Raw genomic sequence first — 19,077 nt, 5'->3', positions numbered from 1 at the left:
CCACAGCGGCGGCAACGGCAACCCCCGCCCCGCCGCGGGCCGGGCCGGGCGGCGGAGGCGGAGCCGCGTCCGGGGCGGAGCGGGGCGGTACAGCGGCCAGTCGCTGCCTCAGCGGCGGGGTGGGCGGCGCGGTGCGGAGCGGCGCGGGGTGATGGAGCCGCGGGCCCTCGCCGCCCGCGCCCCGGCACGCAGCGCCCGCTGAGGCCCGCCCGCCGCCGCTGCCGCCGCAGCGCGGCCGCCCCTCGCCTCCCGCCGCCACCCTCCCACCCCCGGGAAATGGCCACGGAGCCTCCGCGGCCGGCGCTGCCCGCGGCGGGGCGCCCCGAGGGCGGGCGCGGGCGCTGCGCGGGCGGCGGGCGCGGCGAGGCGGAGGAGGAGGCCGCGGCCCAACCAGTGCTCGGCGCTTCCCCGGGCCCCGCGGCGGCGGCGGCGGCGGCGGGAGGTCGGCGGCGGGGGCTGAACGGCTGCGTGCCGCTGTCGCACCAGGTGGCCGGGCACATGTACGGCAAGGATAAAGGCGGTGAGCGGCGGCCGGGCGCGGGGAGGGGGGCAGCGGCGGGCCGGGCCCCCCGTGAGGGGCTTCCCCCCCATTCCCACCATCCCGTTTATTTTAATTCTTCCAAACCTGGTTGCGGCGGGGCGGGTCTCGCTTCAATTCTCCTCACGTCCCGCTGGCGCGGCCGGTAGCTCCGCTGTTGGCGGGGAGGTCGGTGACAGGCGTGAGCCGCTCACGGGCGGCGGGCGGGGGACACGGTCCCTCAGGAGCGGCGGGAACTCGCAGAGCCCCTCAGGAGCGGCGGGCAGGGTTTGTCGCCTTGTGTGAGCTGTCGCCGGGCTCTGCCCCCCTCCAGGGCGGGCTGTTCGTCCTGGGGTGCCGGCCTCAACGCGGGGGTGTCAGCGGTGGGGTCCGGTGGTCACCTCAGTGCTGAGGGACAGTCTCCCTGGCCGGGGTCTGCGCCTTCTTTCGAGGGCCGGAGGGGCTGGCGGAGCTCACCCGGCGTGTCACCGCTGCCGAGTGTCTTTCTTCTGGTGGCTTTTATAAACGGCAGTGGCCCGTCAGCACGGGGTAGTTAACAGACATCTGTGAGCCCAAGGGCCTCTGCAGTTCATTTAAACAAGAGGGAGTTTAGGTAATGGTGTGCTGGCACCCTCAGAAAGTATGTTGAAACTCTGCTCTATCTAAAGGGAACCCCCAAACCTGTGGCCACCAGAAACTCCAGCAAAATATTAGTAGGCAATTTGCCAACCTGGAGTAACTTCTTAGTTGCTTGTATGTTTGGTGGTAAGAGTAAGTCTGAACCAATGGCTTGTAAGTGGTCTAATAATACAAATATCATGAGGATATAGCGTTTTTGAAGTGTGCCTCTGCTAGCTTTCCATTTCTATTTTAATTACAGGTTGAGGAGTGAGGTGTTGGCCCTTCTGATGAAGGCGCCTTTTAATGTAGGCAGCGGTCAGTGCCAGAGCAAGCGGCCAAGTTAACGTTGCCAAATGGCATTGCTCACCCTTCCAGGACATCACATTTGGTATAACTCCTGCTTCTGAGCCAGATGTAAGGTATACATCCATTCAGCTCTCAGTGTGCCCTTTGAGAGTAGCTATAATGAGTACCTGCTGTCATATTGCCTTTGAACCCTGTCAGTAGGAGCTGCCTCTGCCGAACAGGCCAAGGGCTGAACTTCAGAACCCCTTCAGCTGTCAGTGGGTGCAATGACAGCGCTAATGGCACTGGGAGTTTGTCTTATCTGCAGCCTGCGTCCATGGCATGTCCTGCTGCTGATAATCTCCACAGCAAAGTAATTCTCGTCCCTTGCCTCTGCTGCAACGGGTGCAATAAAATGACGAGGGAGGTGCGTTGGATCCTTGGAGCTGTACGTCTTCCTCGTTTTTTGTATATCATAACATGGGGTGGGATCAGGCAAAAGAGGGTCACTTCAGGGAGAGCTTCATCTTTGGCATGTCAGTTTTGTCGCAGTTGGATCAAGACAACACAGGTGACACACTGTCTATATTGTGGGTGCGGCTCAAATGGATGAGGTAAAGGTAGCTCCACTGCATCTAATGACCAAGACCAAGATTTCCCTGCAGAGGTAGTACCACGGTTGATGATCCCATCTTAGAAACTGAGTTTTACCTTTAAGTGAAGACCAAAGCTGCTCTGGCACTCACAGCTCTCTCATTTTTGTAACTGAATCGTCTCATTTTATTTCTTTACAGATGTTGTATGTAGAAGTGCAGACAGTTGAGATGCTAAAGATACAGGGTCATGTATAATTCTGCAGTGCTGCTCCCCATGGTGTCTTTGTTGTGAAGCTAGTGGCCAGATGTTTGGATATATGTAGTTGCTAATAGCACTGGTAAGGATTATCACAGACAATCTGTAGGCCAGAATCTGTGAGAACTTTAAGCATGTGTGAGGAGACCAGTGTGTCTTCTACCTTCTCTGTTGCCTTTCTGCCTTTTCCTACAGTAGTCACCCTTCCTGCTGTTTTCCCTTCTGCCCTTTTCTACCCCATTGAACCTTTAGCATTTTAAAAGCCCAAAGCTGTAAAGCCAGTATGCCTTTTTGTTGGGATACCTCTGCTGCTATGCATACAACATGGCAAATGTACCTTGAAGGTTGCACCTGGCTGGTGTCAGTGTCTGAGCTGTTTACTGGTTCAAGCTCAGAGCCTTCCTTCTTCTGCCCAGCTTCCTCCTGCATGGCACTGCTGTCCCCTGCACTCAACTTCCCTTCTGTCCCCACATACAAACACATAGAGGACTTGAGAGTATCCAAAGTATTTTTTAATTATTTTATTTTTTTGGTTAAAGTATGCCTTAAAATTTCTTTGCCATAGGGTTCCCTCCTGAATTACCTTTCCATTTTCCCTTTGCTCCCTGTGACTGTTACCACTTTACAAAGAAAGGGCTCTAGCAGTCTCCCCGCATGCACACGTAGACCCTCTGCTGCTGGGCGTTACGACTGACCTCTTCTTTAATGCTGTGTTCAGTAGTGCTTCCCTCAGAACAGAGTAAATCATGTGTAGTAAGTAAGGTAACCACCTTGGGTTGTGTCTTATTTCCATAGGCAGGTGGAGAGAGACAGGAGCTGATGGGATACACCACCTTATAGAACCACCAGCACCTGGCTGTGGTTTGATGCCTGTACCTGCAAAGTGGTCCCCAAGCCATTAGTGGGATTCTGTAGCTAAAGGAGCCATTCTCTTTCTGGGGGACTTGCTCGGTCATGCAAATCACAAAACTTCTAACTCTGGCTGCTGTTTTCCCGAGGCAAAGGTTGAGGTGGCACATACATACTGGTCAGCCCTTATTAGATACCCTCAGAGGACGGAGGATCTTTTCTAAAGTAAATGTTTGGCGTGTTTGTGCAGAACAGGTTTTGTCTGTAGTTCAGTGAAGCATGTGGATTGGGTGTGATTTTTTTTATTTAGAAGAGTGCATACATCTGTATTGGTTATTTTTGCAGTAGATTCGAGTTTCAGAATGCTAGCAAGCTTTGCATGCAGAGCCATAGAGAAATGTTTGTGAGGTATTTCAGAATTGTAATTTTGGTATTCTGCTGCTTCTTCAGAAATGATAAATTGCTTATTCATATATTAAAACATATTATCTGTGCTGAAAAACCGCAAGAACCCTAGAACAGAACCATGACCAGCGTCCATATGTTGGTATGATCTGCAGGTGATGGTTGTTGGTGTAGACCAGAGGGAAGGTTATGGAGTTTTCATCTTCGTGGTGAATGTTGAAATGTGTGTCTTTGGTTTCCAGGCCTGACTCAGTCACGGTTACAGAGTAAGTGCTCTAGTCTGTCAAGAAATCCAGAGGATGAGGGGAGTTTAGACAACGTCACATTGTATTAAACTCTTCAAGTAATATCTATCAATCCAACAGTGCATGGGTTCTACATCCAGGAATATTTCCCTGATCTTTCTACCTTGTAGATTCTCTTCTTGTCTTATCATCAAAGTCAACGTGCAGGTTTTGAGGAGCACGTGTTAGAAAACCTTTTTTAATGTTGTGATCATTAGCAATTCCCATTCAAAACACGTGCTGTTCAAATACTTTGTGCACTTTGCTAAGTGGTTTCCAGCACGTGTAAAAGGGTAAGGGGGGGGCGGGAAGAAGCTATTGTGTCTGGAGATGTTGTGGTAGTCTGCGTGTTGTTGTGTGGCAATATTTTTCTAGTTCTGGAAGGTATCCAGAATCCAACTTTCAGTGAGCAACATAACTTGAGAGCTGGTTTTGACGCAAATTTTTAAAACCACTCTTTGTTCATTGGCACAGCCAGCTAATGAAACAACTTTTCTAAGCCTGGTGGTTGTTTTAAAGTAAATATCTTGGGCTCAAAAAATTTTGTTTAGTTTCCAGGACTGCACAACAGAGCCCATTCAGAGATAATGCTTTCTAAAAGATGAAAACACAATTGCTGTTACAACTGCGAACTCTTTTTGGGACACAAAGCTCCTGGCTCGTTTTACTGTGTTTCTTCAAGTGGTAAACTGGAGATGGAACCTCTTTTGGATACAGTTGATATTTTTGTTTCCCTTCTAAACAAAATAAATTACTATCTGAAAAGCTATGAATGAATCCTAGGAGAAAATTTATTTTCCAGACGTGGGGTTTTCTTTTTCTCTTTCAACTGATGATGTAGAAATTCAGAGCGCATTTCACAGAGATGCAGTTACTTTTCTCCATTCTTACCCACAGATATTACCCTCAGATATTCAGTTGCATTTCTTGTGCAGCTACTCAGCAATCTTGCTGACTGGAGAGTCATTAAGGCTGTTTCAGGAGGATATTTTGGGGTTTTTTTTGGTTCAGGCAGGATGAAGATGGTTGTCTGGCTGAGGTGAAATTCTGTATTTTGTTACAATTATGTGCGATACAAATAGTAGCATCTGATTAGCATGGAGTGCTCTAGGGGTGCTACTTCTAGTACTAGAGAAGTGCTCTTTCTATGCCACTATTATAGAAATAAATTCACAGGACATATATTTCTATTTTAGTTGGTGGGAAATGCATTAAACTTGGTACTAACTGCTTTAACTTCTTGGCGTTGTTGGAAAACCAACTTATCAGTTATTTAAAAAGGGAGTGTCTATGTAATCTTCCATAGTTGAATGATTGGGTTTTTTGGGTGGAACTTTTAACGTCAAATCCCAGTACTGTGGTGGCCTTGAGCAGAATTAGATCTGTGTAATCTTCCATAGTTGAATGATTGGGTTTTTTGGGTGGAACTTTTAACATCAAATCCCAGTACTGTGGTGGCCTTGAGCAGAATTAGACCCAGGAAATCATCTGATGGGTAGAAAAAGAGGAATGCAAGCAAACGTCTGCTAAGGGTTTTGTGTAGGAGCTGCCAATTTCAACTCTGCACATACTGAAAGCAGCACAACTGAGCAAATAAGCTGTCCCTGGTGTGTATTTGCTCTTTCTGAAAATAAAAATGAAAGCTATATCTCTTAAAGCTAAGCCCTGAAGGAAATGCTTCTCTTCTAGGTATTCTGCAGCATCCAGATGGGACTGTCCTGAAGCAGTTGCAGCCACCACCTCGTGGTCCCAGGGAGCAGGAGTTCTACAACAAGGTGAGGGTCAAGCGGCGTGGAGGGAGCTGCCTTGCTGCAGGTGAAATGATGTGATTCGTGTAGAAGGACATCCTTATTAGCGTGGTTGGGAGCATGCAGCCTAAATTAGCTGAATGGTAGGTCACTGACAGCCCTGTCATGGTATCTGTGTGCTGTCTAGAACTTTCTCCTCTTTGAGTCTCTGTCCCCATGCCAGACCGACTTCATTCACAGGATTTAAGCTTGCTTATTTGCTCATGGGACAGCGGGGTTTTCACAGCATCTAAGATTTTATTGAAAAGCCTTGTATTACCTCCATCTGTGATTAAAGGGTGGTATGTTTGTTCCCATCTTTCTCATGTTGCTGAGTGTCTCAGAATTGGTTGCATTTAAATTTAGCATGTCTTACACTTCTGTCTAGTCTAGGTTTATTGCTAGAAGTGTTGCTCTGTTCACTGTATTAAAGCTCAGCTCCTTTAAAAAGTCAATAAAGAGTGAAACTCTGCAGTTGTTTTAACTTTAGTTTGTTGTATTTTTCCTATTGCTCATCTTCAGTTTGCTTTATCAGTAACTAATAACACAGACCAGGAAAGCTGTTACTTGTTGTCTTATGAGGGTAAACTGGTTTTAGAGCCTCTTTCCCTACTGACCTACCTGCCTGTGATAGTCTGTCATGTTTTTCTATATCAGCTTGTTATATCATCCTTTTCCATGGATTATTAGGTATGAAGAACTGTAGAAATCTTCACGCAGGATGAGAGAGGAGTCTTGAGACCTTCTTTTTGTTGTGGTGTTTGGTTTGTTTTTCTTTTTTTCCCCCCTAGAAGGGTATTGATTTAAGTTACCAAAAGACCTCACACGTTTTGTGGAAATGTCTCACATTAAAACAGACTAAGCAAAGTGCTCTAAGCGAACGATGTGTTTGCATACTAGCATTACTTGATAATTCTCATGGTGGGACTGCTAGACAAAACAGTGGCTCTTGAGTTAGTAGGAGCTCAGCAGGAGCCAGTTAAATCTAAATGTAAATATTTTTCTGAGGTTTCTCAGTGACTGTCTTTTAGATGAGGTTAGGAAAGATGCAATCCAGCCTGAGCAGTAACTCATCAGTAGAAGGAGGAAGCTTGAACAGACTCCTTCGAGTGCCAGACTACTTACTCTTGTGTGAAATCCTGAGGTACAGACAGTAAAGTGCTGTTGCTGTCTAAAGCCAATGAGTAAGAGGTATAAGCTTAGACATTAACTGTTCACAGCACAGGCTTTATCACTTTGCTTGTTGCTTAGATTCACGTGACAAGCCCTGAGCAAGACCCTGGGCAAAATCTTTGAGAAAAAGAGGTCTGTATCAGTGCCACTGTTATTACGCCCTGTCATAGTGGAAGATGTCAGGTTTCACTGTTAGTAACTTGCAAAGTTACCTTCAATTATGTCTTCCAGGGCCTTGCCAGGTTGCTTCTGACACTGAATTTTTTGATTATAAACCATGTGGGAAAGGGGTTGGGCAATTCTTGAAGAATAATGGAGAAGGGGAAAGGTGTATACACAATTAGCTGTGCGTGGACTAGGATGCCTTTTTGTGGGAGAAGGGAAGGAGAGCAAATGCATGTACGTTATACAGGTGAAAGTACAGGAGGAAGGTCTTGGGGATTTGTTGCTTCTCAATGATTAACTACTATCATGTTTGCTCTTGGGTGAGAACCACGTGATGCAGGATATAGACAGCTAAGCACTGCATGGTTGTTACAAGGTGAGGATTACCACGGATTGTGAGGTTCAGTGTAAGGTGTAGTTTCACATACAGCTTGATCTGATAAAATAGCTCATTGCTTCCAAGAGGAAAAGGCCGTTCTTCCCATTCTTACCATTTACCTTGTGCCGTGCTGGTGCTTTTTGGACATCAATGAACTGATTTGACTTATTTAAAAGACAGCAAAACTTCCTGATGTTGGGAGTATTCTGTTGGTTTTAGTGATTAAACCAATAAGCAGTGGGAACAACAGCAAGACTGCCCTGTTTTGGTGACTAACCTCAAGGCATCTTGTGGTCTATAATCAAAGAGACATTATGACCTTGGAGTAGGCTCATGCGCCTCCAGAGAATGGGGGAAGGAGAATTTTACCATTCCTTGAGACAAAGGGTTGTTTACAGGGCAGTCGGGTGCAGGAGATGATGAGGAACGGTGCAGAAATGAAACAAGTGAAACAAGACTGATGGATCCCAGGCTGCCACTTTGTCAGACTGGACAGCGAGTCTGTTGATAAGGTCAGACCAGAAGGTTACCCGTTAGTATATGTGGATTAGTCATGACTTTTTTTTTCATTTCTGCACCTATTTTTTCGTATGCACTTAAAACTGTTTTGTCTGTAGTGATACATCAGCTATTGCTTCCTTTGCTTGCTACCTTACCCTGGCCTGAATTAAGATTAGTACCCCAGCACCTGGGCCAGACACAAGTGGGTTTTTTTACTTATGGGTAAAGTGAACCTCCTCAGCTGAAGTAATTGAGCACCCCTGTAGTTTATGGTAGCAAGCAGATGAGCACATCTCAGTTTCAGCTGCACAAGTCAGCTGGAGAGCAGCTATCGCAGATCTGAGGCAGAAGTGTCTTCCAATAACCAGCAGTGATATTTCAGCACATGGTCTGAGTGCTCATGAGCTGAAGGTTGCAGGGAATGTGTCAGGATAGAAGATAATGAGGCACTAACAGACAAGTTTGAATATAACCCTGATATATTTAACCTGATACAAGGGTGGTATCGGGTAGATGCTGTCTTCTATCTGGACAAGACAGTCTTCTCTTCTGAAACTGCTGGATTTGCCTTCTGCTGGATGTGTGAACATGAGAGGGCCATAGTCTGTGTCAGCAAATCACTAGAAGTTTCTTCCCATGTGCAAACGATGGTTATTTTTCTATTTGTGCTCACACAAAGCTGAGTGCTGACCAGGAGAGTCCAAACAAAATGGGCTTCCATTTTAGAGTGGAAACTGGAGCAAGATACTGATCTGAAACTAGGATCTATAGGTCAGCCTGCTCAGAAGTGGGTGGCAGCTGGGAGTTTTGAAAAACTTCACAGGTCTGTCAAAGTGGAAAACTGGTAAATCTCTCTAGTAATTCCTACTCAGACTGCCATTAGATTACCTCTCTGTTTTCCTGATAGTATGTGTTGAGTTCAGCAGTTTAAATAATAAACACCCTCTAAATATTGGTGGTCTTAAGAGGTTATTTTGCCAAGTAAACCAAATTTTACCTCTGCTACAATAATATGTGTCATTCTCTACAGATGGGGAAAAGGCTTGCAGTGATTTTGTGTTATGAGGGAGGGGAAAAGTAGAGTATGACAAGATTATTGTGAATACCTTCTATGATAAAACGTAGTAGAACAATGACCTGTTTGTAGTCATTGTTAATAACTTACTATGTATTGCTTAACTTATCACTGGAGTGTGACTTTCCAGTGGTAATGTCCACTTTCTATTGAGTTCTGTAAATATGAGTAAATATCAAATCAAAATAATAACGTTTCAGTTTTGTTCCTGCAAACTCCCTTCCTGTACCTGAGGGCATGAACTTCTTACAAACAGAGTCTGCATAACCATGGAGTGTTTTACCAGGGCTTCTGATACTCTTATCTGGCTAAATGATTAGAGCTTTTTTAACCTTGAATCGCTACAAAATACTTTGTTTCCAATAGATATGAGCAGCAAGAGAAGAAAAAAAATAGAAGTAGAAGGGTTGTGGTTTTTTTAAGGACTATCTACACTGGTGATCAGTCGTTTCCATCTAATGGAAATACTCAGTGAGAACGTGTAGGCGGAGGCACTCTAAAGGACTGCTTTTAAAGGAGTTTCAGGAGGGAGCAGTATGCAGAGATGTGGAAACAGGAAAGCAGAGTTGTTTGGAAAGGCAGTATAATATTTTATGTAGTAGTGGCCTGTGTCCATTAAAGAAAACAGATTGGTAAAAGGCAGTACGTGTTCATGGTAGGCTGCCTACACGTGCATGCTAAGAAATCCACAAAAGAGGGCTACTACTTGGTGCATTTTAGTATTTGGCTTCAGCCCGCTTTATGCCAGGGCACATTTATGCATGCTGAAACAGTTTGCTTTAGTTCAGCAGTGTTGGGAGCGGGAGGAAGCCTATCAGCCCTCCTACAGTGATCTCTTCTGGCAGATGAGTTGGGAACTGTGAGAAAAGCATCCTTTGAAAAGGTTAGTGCAGTCACTGCGTGAGGTGAAACCTCCCTGCTTAGCTGGGTACGGAGCTCTTGTCTCAAACATGCCAGGCTGTACTCAAGAGCACTGTGTGCTAACATAACTCTCTCTTCCTATTTAAGAGCTGTCCTCTTCAGCACAGGGTTTTCTTAATTTGTCACGTCAAGAATGTAGCATTGCAGAAACTACTGTCCTGTTGGTGCCCCGAAGAGGGGGAGGAAGCTGGAATGTCAGGCTCTAAATAGGGCAGCTGCTTTTGAGGGCACAAAAGGATAGAGCTTGGGCTGCAAGTATTTGAAATGGAGGAAGAGGAGAATTTACGTTGTTGAGGTTACCTTTGTGCCTACAGTTTCCTACAAGCTGTGTGTTTAGAACCAAGAGAGGGAACATTTCTTATGTTCACCAGAACAAGAGAAGATCACTGAACTGTTTTGAAATGGCAGCTCTTTCACTTGTGGTTTCTGGCATCGCTCGGTGGGGCTGTAGACCTCTGTTAATGTGTGTACCTGTTCTGGGCATGGCATACTGAAGTTTTAGAGGTTGCTAATGCAGTAGCTAATAAACTGGGATTTTATGCTTAACAGATCAATAAATGTTCCTGTAAACTTTTATTTGAATTGCCCTTTTGCTCTCCTATGGTGACCGTGTGATGCTTGGGATATGAGTAGTACGCCTTTCCCCTCATCCTGCCTGCTGAAAACTGTTCTGTCTGAGAAAGCTCTGGCAGCATGGACAACTTCCAGCGCTTACCATTTTTTTTTTTCCTGTTTGCTAGCAGCTGCATGTCAGAATTGTCATAGCTGGCTCTCGTGATGTTGCCAAGTCATGGCTCCAAATAATACACCTGCAATACTATAAAGGTTTCCAAGGCTGTTGTAACGCAAAAGTCTTACCCTAATTCTCAGATACCCTCGTCCCAGAGGGCAACGGTAATTTTGGGGGGTTGGAATGAAAAGGTGGTTGGGGTTCTCTCAGTCATAGCTCAGCTCTGGCCACCTTCTACCTCTGCCCCAGTGCTTGGGAACCGAGGAAGCTGATCCACCCCACGTACCGTTGGGGAAAGATAATTGGGCTAGTCATCTGGCCCTTCTGGATAACAGATCTTCCACCCATTGGCAATGAATGATGGCTCTGTTAACTGCTGTAGCAGTAGTCTGAAAGTTCAGGGTTCAAGCCCTGCTGACATATAATATGAATGCAAGGAAGCTGTTACCACTGTAGATAATAGAAATTGTTTTTCACTCTTGTTCCATGTCCTGAAAACAAAACCAGGATGTAAGAGACACAAATAGCTCCAGCATGTAAAAGAGATTTACGTTGGTTAGGTGAGAGTCAGGCACTTGAAAGCTAGGAAGTGATGGCTTCATGGTTGCCTGCACAATTGTTATTCTGAACTTTTGTTGGATGCATTATAAAGCAGCCATCAGTAGGGCAATGACCTGTCTTGTTTTGTTTCCCCTAAAGAACTTACTAACTCATTTTGCAACCTGACATAAGGCAGAATTAATATTGTTTGTGCAACTTTTGCAATCTCTCTTGTAACAGTTGGTCTTTGAGTTTGTGATCAGAGGACAACATGTTAGTGAAGACCCAATTACATTAATATTCCTGAAGCCATAGTTCCTTGTGCTTCTGTGGCTACAGAGAAGAAACGTGCAGGAAGTATGCCTGTTTGGGCCATTATCAATAATCTTCTCCTTACTCTTTTATTTATTTCATTCTCAATAACCTGCTGCTACTCCGATGCCATGGCTTTTCATTGCTGCTTGATGCTTTCTTCTTTTTTTTGCATTCTCTTAATTTTAATTAGTATTCAAGCAGCTTCAGGCGGTGCAGAAGACTTCTGGTGACTTCCCTCCCCCTCCATGGCATAAAATCAAGCCAGCAGCCTGAAAGATGTGTTTTGGCCTGGAAGCTTTTGCATAGAGTTGCAAGAACTGCCTCAGAAGGCTCAGCCCCCTTTCAGCCTATATAGCACAAATCACGATAAGGCAGCCTGTGTTCTGTAAACTGTTCTCTGCTAGTGACGGAAAAGGGAAGGGATTGGGGAGGCAAAGTATGTCTTGCTTCAGGATGAATTACCCTATTTTGTAAACTCAGTTAACTGGTTTTATGGTCTTGATTTAGATGATTATCTTTGACTGAAAAAGGAGTGTATGATGGCCATCGTGCTGCTATTGTGTACTAAAATATCCTTATCCTGTGATCAAGTCTCCAGCTAAGGTTCTGATTTTCAGTCTTGTATGGACAAAGCTTGGAGAAATAGGATGCACAGTTCTCTTAACATCTTATTTTGGGGATGCAATGCCTTGCCCAAACCTTTCGTTGCTACCACATTTAGAGCCGTAGCTCAACATCCTGAAAGGTTATCTTTGGCCATGTCTCACTCTGGTACATCCAGATCTGCTGCATCTCCAGAAGAGATAGCAGTACCAAAGTGTACAAATTACCTGTGTGCAAGCATAGGGAGCACATTCTGATACAGGCCATTTCTGCCCCCGGCATCATTCCTCCTGCTGAGAAACCGTCTGGGAGGGATTCTGTTTGGCTGGTGAAACAAGCAAATTTAAGTTCCCAAACCAGTGTGTGAAATTGCCTCACATGGTGTACTTTAAACCACAAGCCTGGGCAGAAGTATTGTAACAAAAGGAAGGACACGCAGTACTCCTCAGCTAATGAGAAGAAAAATGGCTTTTTGACCAAATTGTGAAATACTGGCAGCTTGTGTTCGTATCTTTTTCACATTAGGAGTTGTCTAAGAGAGATGAAGGATGAAGTGTAGGTCTGGGAATCTGCTGAGTTCCTACTACTGTCCTATAAACACTCTAATTTTTTGTACTTCAGATCACTATTAAAGGACTGAAAGCCTACTGTAGCAGGACAGTAAGACTGGAAAAGTACGGCAGACTTTTGTGATTCTTGCACTCTGTAGCAAAAACAAGTTTGGAAGGGATGCTCTGCACAGTAGAAGGCCTAAGCTGGAAGGGTCTGGTGAGCATCTGTTCCCTGTGCTCCTTGTGTATTGTGTGCCACAGAATAAACTACATCTGCTTTAATAAATCTAAGAAAACCTCATAAAAGGAGACAATAAAAGGCCATTATTGCAATTTGATGGTATCGGGGAACTGCTGGGTGGAGTTGGTAACAGACTGAGTAGTCTACAGTCCACGCTATGTAATAAGTAGGAAAAAAAATCCAGTTCCCACCAACCTGACTTTGAGGAAGATTCCTTCCTGAGAGTAGACCTGGGTGAAAATAAAGCAAAAATGTATAGTTTTAATGTGCATATGACAGTATGTTAAATGGGATTGAGTTAGAGTACAGTGCTCCTGCTGTGCTAGTGGGTCATACACTGCCTTTTTCAGACTGGATCAAATATTGTTTAAACTTCAATTCAGTTATGAATGTTTCAGAATATGGATAAACTTCCTAAAGGTATGTTGGTGTGATACAGAAAATACAGTACTTTGTGCATTATAAGTTTATTTAAAAGTAAGATATGGTTGGTAGGCTGCCAGTATGGGATTGAGGAAAGTGTAGGTTGTCTCCTTGAAAGAAAAGGAAAATAAATTCAGTCTCTGAAAACAAGAATTCCAGGTTTAAAGAAAAAAAAAAAAGGCTTGTAATATGAGAATATTGCATAAAGCCAGGACTGTATGTGTGAAAAGAGATGTGAATCACCAGTGCATATGGTGGAAAATAATGTAATGTTTTGGTGTGTTCTTGGTCATCCAGGTACCAGATTGACCATAAGTAAATGAAAAACTCCATAAAATATTATGTTGAATGTCCCACTGTGTATACATAACATGCTTGTTAAAATTCCTGTCATATCCAATACTTAGGGAGCAATTTGGTAGCAATTATTTTTCAGTCTTTGAGTATTTGTTTTTATGAGTGTGTGTATTATATAAATATATATGTGCCTGTGTGTATATATATACATATATAAATAGATACGTGTGTATAGATACATACACACAGATATATGTATTTTTATATATATATATAATATCTTATTGACAAAGCAAAACAAATGGCTTGGCTCACCATGCCCGAGTGTAACAGGATCCCCTTACCCAGATTTTCTTCTCTGCCTTACTGGAGCAGACTGATCAAAGGCTCCCTAAGGTTTACTAGTGGTGTTATTACTGTTCTTCTTTTGTTTCTCCCCACCGTGTTCTAGCACAAGTTAGCACGGCTTCTTTCCTTTCATGCCAGTGGTGAGCAAGGACGTTGTTTGCAGGTTTGGGAAGCAACAGCCCATGTGCTGCTCCAGCAGACTGGTGAGTGAAAGGAAGCTGCAGGCTCATAGCTGATTCTGTAACTTTCAGCTTTGCACAGGCAAACAGGTAGGTGGGACTCCAAAGAGTGAATTATTCGAAGGAAACCAAAAAATACCTCTAGTTGTAACAAACCAGCTATTTTGATGTTAGTGTATCTTCTCTAACAACTGAAAACCCCTCTACTTGGGTAGAAAACATCAGAGTAGCTTTTGGGCAGTTATTTGTAGTCCTTGTGGAAGGAGCTGTTGCATACTTTCCCAGAATCATAAGCCATCAACTAAAATTCCTGTTAGTAGGTGCCATTCTTCTCTGTCCATTTAAAAAAGTAATAAAAGTAATAAAATAAAAAGGTTATTACTAGCTTCCTCTGTCTTGGCGAGCGTTCTCATCACAAAGTAGAGCCTGTTGGTGGCAGAGGACCTTTTGATGTAGAAACTGAGACAATAAATCCGAGGTAGTATGTGTGGGCTAGCCCTTGGAATGATCATTTTTGACACCTGGCTGCAGGGGGGAGTTGAGTATTCTGGAATAAGGAGTAGGGTATACTAGGAGATGGTAAAATATGTAGTTGCTTGTAAAATACAAATAATTTAGATTAATAAAATTGTCAAAATTAAGGGGAGCACAAACAGGTGCTTTTTAAAGGTAGGTAAAGACTTTTTTTTTTGTTTTTTAAGAGGTATTGATGGTAGATGTACGTAAATGGCAGTTTAAACAGAGTGCCTTGGCCTAGCATTTAGGCAGTGAGCCAGCTCAGGGTGCTCAGCAGGCTGTGGGACCAGCTGGGTGCTGACATTGCTGCAGGGGAGGGGATGAAAATGCATGTGGGACTGTGGTAACCCTGTCTTCTATTGACTTAAACTACCTTGAAACTGCACTTTTAGGGTAACATTGCAGTAAATTCTTTGTGAGGCTGCCTCTTGCAGTGTTAGGAAAAAACCAACCCAACTTACGTCCGTCAGGACTTGGTTCCCATTTCTGTCTCCTTGAAATGTAAAATTAAATTTTGCCTGTTTAAGTATAACTACTTCAGGGTTCCTCCCACCCTTTGTTCTCTCTCACTCCCTAGCTTGAATCTTCAGCTGTGATCAGATAGCTTTCCAGAAACAAAGGGTAATGCTTATTAATGTCCTCTGAAAGTGGGACAGCCACACTGGCTTGTTTTCCCTTGGTCCTATTGTTCTACCATTTCACTTTTCTTTCAGTAATTTCAGTGATAATTTAAGCTTGAACTCTTGAGTAGTTGCTTAGAAAAAATCTTGGAGGAGAAATTTTGTGTGGAAGCACTCGGGCTGCTCTCTTTGTTCAACTTGCTTTTGCATCTGTGAGGATTTAGGTGTGTCAAGGTGGTGGTTTCTGCTCAGGTCAGTGTCTTCCCTTAAAATGCTAAGCAGTAGTCACGTTGTACCACTTCATGCATTGCAGTAACCGAGCTCTCTTTTGGCACCATAGTTGTAAAGATGGATGAGAAAACTGGTTGTACCATCCTTCTTCAAGGGAGGTACGAATTGGCAAAGCGACTTGACTTTGTGCCTTGAAATTTGCTGGATCTCTCTGGCTGCTGGTAGCTTGAGATTTAGCAGTGGGTAACTTCAGGACAGCGTCACTACAGCTCTGTTGGGTGAATGGGAAGCGTTGTCAAATAAGAAGGAAGAGTAAGAGTAAGTGAGAATGGGAGAAGTAGTATTTAGTGTGTTAAAATTGAAACTTCCTTATCAGATGACAAAGGCAACTAGCAATAGGACAAGAGGACACAGCCTCAAGCTTCGCCAGGGGAGGTTCAGGTTGGACATTAGGAAGCATTTCTTCTCAGCAAGGGTCATTAGCCATTGGAAGGGGCTGCCCAGGGAGGTGGTGGAGTCACCATCTCTGGATGTGTTTAAGAAAAGCCTGGACATGGCACTTAGTGCCATGGTGTAGTTGCCATGGTGGTGTCAGGGCAATGGTTGGACTCGATGATCCCAGAGGGCTCTTCCAACCTGGTTGATTCTGTGATTCTGTCTTAACCATTTTTTTAGGCTATGTTCTCTTTATTTTGGCCTCTAGTGGAGAGTACCTAATGTGAACTCTGCTCCAGTCTGTCGTACGTGCACGTTGGCATAACTGAACCAAAGGAACATAGATTCTGGAGTAGAGACCTTGCTGTGCAATTTGCCATGTACTTTTGGACTATATTCACCTAAGAGTCTTGTAACCTACTTAGGAGGCTGCTTAACAGGTGTTTGTGCTGTTTATGTAAATACAATCACACTGTCCTGGGTATCTTCTGTAAGAGCTTATTTTTTTTAAAGAAAAAGATGAGTGGGATTGTGGTGCCTGAGGGATCAGGCTTTGTTGCACATCCTGCAAGAAGAATTATCTTTGACTTCAAAGAGCTCACAAGTTCATTGAAGTCTCCAGCTCCTATGCAACTGAAGCTGAACGTAACATCTGATTGCGCGAGCGAGTTGTGAACCTAGGAGAGACTGAAGGGCAAGAGGAAGCTCCGCTCTGTGGCAAGAGGTTTGTGATGAAACGTGATCTCTGGTTTTACAATTTTGACCAAGAAGGCCCTGATGCCCACTACCCTGCTCCGTGCTCAGCTGGGTGGCTTGCAGCAGTTGTAGAGGTGTGTGGGTAAAATAATGTAAACTTGCTTTGTTGTTAATCTTTAGTTGCTCAGGAATCTTGTGGGATGAGAGATGAGATGGGAGTTTGCAAGTGGTTGTTGGAAAGAAAGAGGGACTGGATGATCTGTCTCTTACCTGACTTACCTCTGATCGTTTCGGAGCAACTTGCAACTTGTTGAGGTTCAACAAGAACAAGTGCCGGGAGGTTGTAGTGAAGTGGGAGTCGGCCTCTTCTCCCGGGCAGCTAGCGATAGGACAAGAGGACACAGCCTCAAGCTTTGCCAGGGGATGTTCAGGTTGGACATTAGGAAGCATTTCTTCTCAGCAAGGGTCATTAGACATTGGAAGGGGCTGCCCGGGGAGGTGGTGGAGTCACCATCTCTGGATGTGCTTAAGAAAAGCCTGGACATGGCACTTAGTGCCCTGGTCTAGTTGCCATGGTGGTGTCAGGGCAATGGTTGGACTCGATGATCCCAGAGGGCTCTTCCAACCTGGTTGATTCTGTGTGATTCTGTATGATGTCCGCGGCTCTTCACTCCCGGCTCCACCGTGGGGTTTGTTCAGCATTGCTGCTGGTGGCTGTGCCTGACAGCTGCCTTTGGGTTTCTTCTTCTGTCTGCTGAAGTTTTGAAGCTCTGCCACATCCTCAGAAATGGGTCAGGGTTTGCTTTGCCTCTTGTAAAGATGATTCCATGCCTGAGGCTGCAAATCTTGCTGGAGTCAGCCTAAATTTGACTATATAAAACACGTGGAAGTGGATAAAATAAGACCTGCTGTTTTTTTGGCATTGTTAGAGAATGACTGGCTGATAAACATGACCAAATAAGTATCTCTTTGGGAGATTTTTGAAGCTTATTTTCACAGCCTTCATTTTTTGGAAGGTAAGATGGCTAACTCCTTGCTATAATTTTTTCTTTCCCTGACTCCTGGAAGAAGGATATGGCACTCACAAGCGTGTGCCATTCTTATTTGAAAATCCATTTATGTGCTCAGATCGTGGGAATGTATCCTGATTTGTTTTAAGTGTATTTTTTTGTCTTTCTGTAGGTATCTTCAGTGAGAATAATGATTACAATCTCATGTATAGTACAGCTATATGTTGGATAGTAAAAGAAGTGATTCAGTATAATAGCATTTAGTATAAGAGCATTCACAAATCTTTAACTTTTGGAATTACTCTGGTGTCAGAGACTTTGAATATAAGCAGAGCTGGCTCAGTTCCAGTCATATTTATGGAAACAAATACTGCGGTTGCTCACAAGTCAAAACATGATGGTACTATTTTGTAAAAGAAGCAAGGGCTGTCTGAGTTGCAAAGCCAAGCAGTTATGAATTGCTAAAATCACAGCTGCTGTTCCAACCTCAATTTTTTTGGCCCTTGTACTTGCCTGGTGTAACTGGGTGATGTAGGAGTCCGGAGGGAAATGCAGTGTGCGCTCAGGTAATTAAAGTCTGTAATATCATGCGTGCACACTGGGAGACAGAATTAAGGTTGCACTATCATCTGTAAATCTTGCATTTGCTCATTTGAGCGTTTGACTTACTAACTGCTCCCTGCCCCTCAAGAACCCCCCAAAAAACACCCTGGAAACTGAACTCTCTGCTTGCTCTTGGCAGCTGGTTGTGTATCCCGAGTCTCTGCAAGCTGTAGTGCTGCTGCCTTTAAGGACAGTTTATGATAGCTGGCAGCAAAAGGAGATGCTTCAGACTGACATGCCTACTCTGGCATTTAAAGTTTCCTCCTCAAATCGCCTTGAAATACATGCAGATTTAAAATATATATTCTTTAAATCAACTCTTTTATGTGCTTTAGAAGATTCTCTTTAGTCTAAGTTTCTGTCAAAGTGGTTTTTTTTTTCATCAGGACAATAGAAGAGGGGTCTGTACTGCCAGAACTAGCTTCCTAGTGAAATTTAAACATTTGTTTTACCCTCCCTCTGTCATTTATGTGATTAGTTAGTCTTTAGAAAACAAAAAAAAATGAATGTCATGCTGCTTTAAATAAGGAAAAGCACATTCCCATTCTCCCAAGCAGCCCCTGTTTGCATTCAAAAACAGATGACTCTGTTTGGATCAGACTTACCAAAACAAACAGCGTGTACTTTGGATTAAAAGCTAAGGGATGGTAAATTTGCCTCAGAATTAAAAAGTCTTGAGTAACTGGAAATTATGACTTCATGGTGTCTATTAGCCTTTCTGAGCTGCCACAGGACAAATCTGGGGCATATTCTTCCTGTGAGTTAGTTGCTGTAATTTGTAATGGTCGTGTTGTGATCCCTCCAAGCGTCAGCATCCTGTTTACTTGCTTTTAAGCCCAACAGTTATTACATTTTGTGTCTCCAGTTTGTGCTATCGGAAGAATGTAGCCTGTGATATGTGGATTGGATACCTCCCCTGGCTGAG

At 44.2% G+C, this 19,077-nt stretch overlaps 1 protein-coding gene across 2 annotated transcripts in view; it reads left to right on the top strand.

The window, feature by feature from the left end:
• Positions 1 to 276: 276 nt before the first annotated feature.
• IPMK (inositol polyphosphate multikinase) overlaps positions 277 to 19,077 on the top strand; it is a 44,715-nt gene continuing 25,914 nt past the window's right edge. For both annotated transcript variants that reach the window (XR_011049575.1, XM_068416649.1), the window contains exons 1-2: positions 277 to 520; positions 5,503 to 5,588. Coding sequence is in view for 1 of the 2 variants with exons in the window: in XM_068416649.1 (XP_068272750.1) it covers positions 277 to 520; positions 5,503 to 5,588 (330 nt within the window). In the remaining variant the exon portion in view is untranslated. The remainder of the gene's footprint in view (positions 521 to 5,502; positions 5,589 to 19,077) is intronic.

The sequence above is a fragment of the Nyctibius grandis genome, chromosome 20 (assembly GCF_013368605.1).
Source record: "Nyctibius grandis isolate bNycGra1 chromosome 20, bNycGra1.pri, whole genome shotgun sequence".
NCBI classification, from domain to species: Eukaryota; Metazoa; Chordata; class Aves; order Nyctibiiformes; family Nyctibiidae; genus Nyctibius; species Nyctibius grandis.
Note: the sequence above shows the minus strand (reverse complement) of the source record. Positions and strands in the feature narration are given on the sequence as shown.